A 5,047-nucleotide genomic window follows, 5' to 3' on the forward strand; every position below is an offset into this window, starting at 1 on the left:
TTTTTTTTTTTTTTTTTTTTTTTTTTTTTTTTTTTTGTCTTATTATTCCTAAAGCTGTATTCTAACAATGAAACAACACAAAGTTTAACTGTACAGAAATGGAGACTATGCACACATTGGAATTGAAATGAGACAAGAAAAGATTATCTATTAAAAAAAAAAAATTAAACAAATAAATGCTTTGTTAACCTTTTTTGAACATGCTTTTGGAATATGCGGAAAACTCTTCCTTATATTTCTCAGATAAAAACCAAATAAGAATGAGGATCCAGGCCATGAACTTCTACTAGCCTTGAATTATTATTTTTTAAAATATATGACTATTTCAGTGAGTTAAATTTGAAAAAATAAAAATAAAATATATGTAATATTTCTCTTAGTGCTCAGTTACCAAATCAATGGTACTGTCTGGCAGCTAATACTGTTTACTATTTTTAGACATTTGATATTTTAAAAGACGGCATAGATAAAAAAACTTAGTGAATGAAGTAATTAAATTATATCTTTAATACAATATATGCAGATAAGTTCCCATTGACTTAATTTATACAAAACAGTTTGGAGAAACACAGAATGGAAGAATTTTCTATATAAAATAAGTATCTCAATATTATGTTAACTGCCTTTTTAAGACTGTCAGTCTTGCCAACATTTCTTTTTTAATGAGTTTTCAGATCCAGGTAAAGTTCTCAGATAAAATGTGTTGGCAAGATTCTTAAGATCTCATTTTCAGGATATTTCACAATGTTGTCATCAAGTGCACGTAACTTCTTACCTCTTGGCTATTGATTGTAATCCTGTTCCTAAAAATTTATATCCTTTGGTAAGTGTTTGCAGATCTTTGTAAAAGGTTTTGGTGGATTGATGCATCTTGAAAGGGATTCACTCTGTTTTGGCACTCTTGTTAGATGTCTTGACGAAAAAAAGACAAGGGACACAATCTTGAAAGTGTTAAGTCCTAATGCATCCTCTTTAAATTTAGAAGGATTTTGTTCCTCAGAATGTTTCAGTTACATCTTTGATTCCAGTGGCGAGAGCCATATAATGGCTGGAGGTGGTGTAATGCTGAGATTTGCAGCATTTATTTCTTAATGGATTCCTCATGATATTCCTGAGTTATGTCCTAGGCTCCCCATATAGTGAAAATACCAAATTCTGCAAGCCTTTGAAATTTAGCCTGTAAGCCATTAAGGAATATGAAATCTTCCCTTTTTAAAAGGTTTCAGGGTTAATTTCAGATTCATAATCATAACTGCAATTCTGATGTTAAGCAACAGCACTTTCTAAAAAAAAAAAAAAAAAGGAGTCTAAGAGAATATTTTCTTTCAAAGTACAGCTGGATAAGAAGGAGGTACCGTTTCCTGCTTTCTACACAGTGCTAAGCAAAGATACCTTGTGCATGAAGATCTGACATATTACAGCTCAGACCATTCAATTAGAAATTTTAGCCACCTCATTCACACAATAAAAGGCATAGCTATGTTTTGGATGTCAACCCAGTTCACCAGAACGTTTTTTAAAAGGGATTGCTAATGAGTGTCCATTGCAGATGTCATATCAGCCAGAAATGCCAGCCACAGATTATGAACTTTGGCCTCTGAAGGAATTTTGCATGACTCTGCAACAAAGACATATACTTTCCTGTCCTTTGGATTCACAACTTAAATTGTTCTTAGCTGTAGGAGGCTAAACCCTATCTATCATAAATTGGGTAGGTGTCATTCCCTTATTTCAAACTGAGGCAGAGAAAAGAATGTTTGAAAGGAAGGCTATCACAGCCAGAGTGAGATTACCCTTTTCTTCACACCTGCCTATTCCCTTATTCATGCAAAGGATTAGGGAAGAGGTCACTTGTTCAGGATTTGGGGAATTCAGGTTCAGTTCCAACCCATGACTAAGACAACTCATGTTTGCACTCTTTTGCACTAAACAGGATTTTGTATAGAAATATCGAAGTCATCACTGAAAGGGGAACTACCACTGAAGCCTTTCCTCTGCCACTGTGTGCTCTAATACACAATGTACAGAACAGGCCATGTTCTTCCTCTCTCCTTTTCTCTTGCTCTGCCTCTGTTAACTGCTTCTATGAAAGGTGGAATAGGACCAGTATATAGAAATTTCAAGTGTTTTTACCTTGAAATGGTCTAATGCTTGTAGGTTACAATCCTTTGCTGAGACTATGAAGCTTAAATCTCCTCCAACAGAAGATGCCATTGAATGACACTCTGAAGTGTATCTTACACTCAGCTCTAGTGCTCCAGCTGATGAATGGCTGCACAGAAGGAAGTTGTAATGTCTCTCGTGTGTCCTTGTTTAGCAGTTGTGGCTTTTTTGGAGGAACTTGATTTGTTAGGTCCTTTTGGAGCACATCTACTGGATTGATGACCTTATGCATGGAGAACGTCAGTGTGAATTCTGATGAGATCCAGGACTAAGCCAAGCCCCAATGTGTTTAGCAGAATTTCTACTGACTATTACGAAATGCCAAACCTATAAAACTCAATGTGGAAAACTGAGTGCCTTACTGCTCAGAGTGCCTTCAGCCCTGAAGGTCGGAAGCTGAATGCAGATTTTGATAAGCAAAGTTTCAATGAGGGTCCCAAAGATCTAGGTAGGATGAGGTGCTTAAATATTTTCTGGATCTAATCTCCAAACTCCAGGTTTATATGAACAATGGAGATGTAACAGTTTATAAATAAATTAGAGTTCAATATTTGGGAGATAGTTTATTATATATTGACTGATGATCTCCTACTAATCACACAAAATCAAACAATGATCAAGAGATATAGTAATTCTAGGTGCTCTGTCTCTGGCTTATTTTTTGTTTCTTTTTCCAGATCATTTACCTGGACTGGAGATTAGTTATTAAGAAAGCAAACCACAAAAGTCTAAATTATACCTCAAATTGGCTTTGGATGACAGCCATTGTCAGGGGCTTGTCATAACATCTCAGGTTCTGGGATGTGTTATTGAGTTAATACATTTTTCCATTAGATGGAAAACACTGAATTTAAAGTATATGAAAAAAAAGTGATTAATTCACAGACTGCAAAACTGAGACTCCTTTTCCCTACTTTCATATTTCATCCAATTCTCATACTCATCCAGTATTCATCCATATTTCTCCAATTCTCACACTGAGGAGAGGCTAATTGCTCAGCACATTGTTAGAAGTTGAGAATTCAGTCAGACTGAGAGAGATTTTGTTATATTTTTCAAATTTCTTGTACTATACAAAGAAAAAAGGGCTTTGAGGATCTAGCTTTTGATGAAAACATGTTAATAAATTGTTTTTCTTATCATATACTCTTCATGAAGATCAACAAAAATGATTTTTTTCTTTTGCAAATATATACTCTGCAAATGATAGTTCAGTAGTGGAAGAAGTGATTAGATGCAGAGAATATTGAAAATAACGGAGTAGATACTAGTTTTCAGTAATGAGTCTGCATTTTAATAGTATTTAAACAGTAATTTAGGTAAACTTCCTATACTAAGGCTTGTTGATTTGTTGAGGAACAACTCTTTAAATCATATAGCAATTAAATTATTATTTTGAAATATGGACAAGGAGATTTTACTGAATACCTAATATACACGTTACATTCAGATGTTATCCTGTAAGGCTAACCTATGTTAACAGAACATCTGTTTGAAATATTTTTATGTATCATTTGCATCCACAATTAGTAGCTGCCAGATAAATAATTGTAGGGACAAGGTGATTTTTTTCACTGAGTCATAACAGTTTGATAAGTCATTTTAATATGTGATACATTTTTAAAAGACAGCAATTTCTAATGAGCTCCAGGCTGAGACAAAGCAAACTTAGAGGACTGACAAGGCTGTGCCAATAGAGTGAATCTGCTTCTCGGCATTGCAGCGAGATATTTCTTACAGATTTTTTTTTTTTTTTTTCTTCCTCTATTTCTCTCTGTAGAGGTCCTTCTGTAGTGCCATGGTAGAGGAGCTAAGGATGTCTCTGAAGTGTCAGCGTCGATTAAAACACAAGCCACAGGCCCCTGTTATTGTGAAGACAGAAGAAGTTATCAACATGCACACGTTTAACGACAGAAGGTTGCCGGGTAAAGAAACCATGGCATAGAGCTGGGAAGCCAAATACCCCAAGCACAAACTGTCATCTTTTTTCCAAACAACCTTGCGAGAATGTTTCCTGTGGAAATATGCAACCTGTGCAAAATAAAATGAGTTACCTCATACCGCTGTGTCTATGAACTAGAGACTCTGTGATCTCAGCAGTTGCAATGGCCAGACTCGAATCACAAGCATCATGGATCAACCAAGTTATGCGGGGTTACACTGTTCGTCATGGGTTTCCACCATTCTAAATGAATGAATGTTCCATGTGAGTTTTGTGGCTGGTTTCAAATGCAGTCTCAGTGAGAAATTACAGGTTCCTTTTGAAGTTCAACAGTTGCCAGGAGATGGAGAATAAATGTCCAAAACGATACTAACCATGGAAGGAGTCTAGTAAAAGTAATATCTCAGAACTGTAGTGGAACAAGAAACCATATGTTCTTCTGAACTTCCAAGCATGGAAGAGTTGGTAACTGCTGGTAGACTGAAACTACCATCTGGACAGGCAATATGAGCTTCCTGGATGGGAAAAATATTAAAGTGAAGAAACATGAATCCCATGAATAGAAGGATAAATAAGAGGATGCTCACCTGCTTTTTGGACTGTCTGTGTCACTGAACTAAGTAAATAAATAATATTTTTTTTTTTTTTAAAAAAAAAAAAAAAATAATATTTTTTTTTTAAAAAAAAAAAAAAGATCAGTAACTCAAATTTATCTGGGCTGGAACTTTGATCTAAAAAAACCCAACAAAAAATCCATAATTTGGACCCAATTTTTAGATGAATGAGTTTCCTTAGTACAAAGGAATGTATCTTACAACCTTTAGATATAAGCAATTACTTTTTTTCTTTAATTGTGAAAAAAGGGAGGGGGGCGGGAAGCAGTGTATTTCACACATAGAGGGGCTTGCATTTTAGCCTGCATGGGTTTTGAAACCCTTGTTC

At 35.1% G+C, this 5,047-nt stretch overlaps 1 protein-coding gene across 4 annotated transcripts in view; it reads left to right on the forward strand.

Moving 5' to 3' along the window:
* GRIK2 (glutamate ionotropic receptor kainate type subunit 2) overlaps window positions 1–4,749 on the forward strand; it is a 442,240-nt gene extending 437,491 nt beyond the window's left edge. For all 4 annotated transcript variants that reach the window (XM_026844286.1, XM_026844288.1, XM_026844287.1 and 1 more), the window contains one exon: window positions 3,944–4,749. In XM_026844286.1, the coding sequence (XP_026700087.1) occupies window positions 3,944–4,108 (165 nt within the window). In that variant the 3' untranslated portion in view covers window positions 4,109–4,749. The remainder of the gene's footprint in view (window positions 1–3,943) is intronic.
* Window positions 4,750–5,047: the final 298 nt, after the last annotated feature.

The sequence above is a fragment of the Athene cunicularia genome, assembly GCF_003259725.1.
Source record: "Athene cunicularia isolate RWA chromosome 3 unlocalized genomic scaffold, athCun1 chr3_part1, whole genome shotgun sequence".
Lineage (NCBI taxonomy): Eukaryota > Metazoa > Chordata > Aves > Strigiformes > Strigidae > Athene > Athene cunicularia.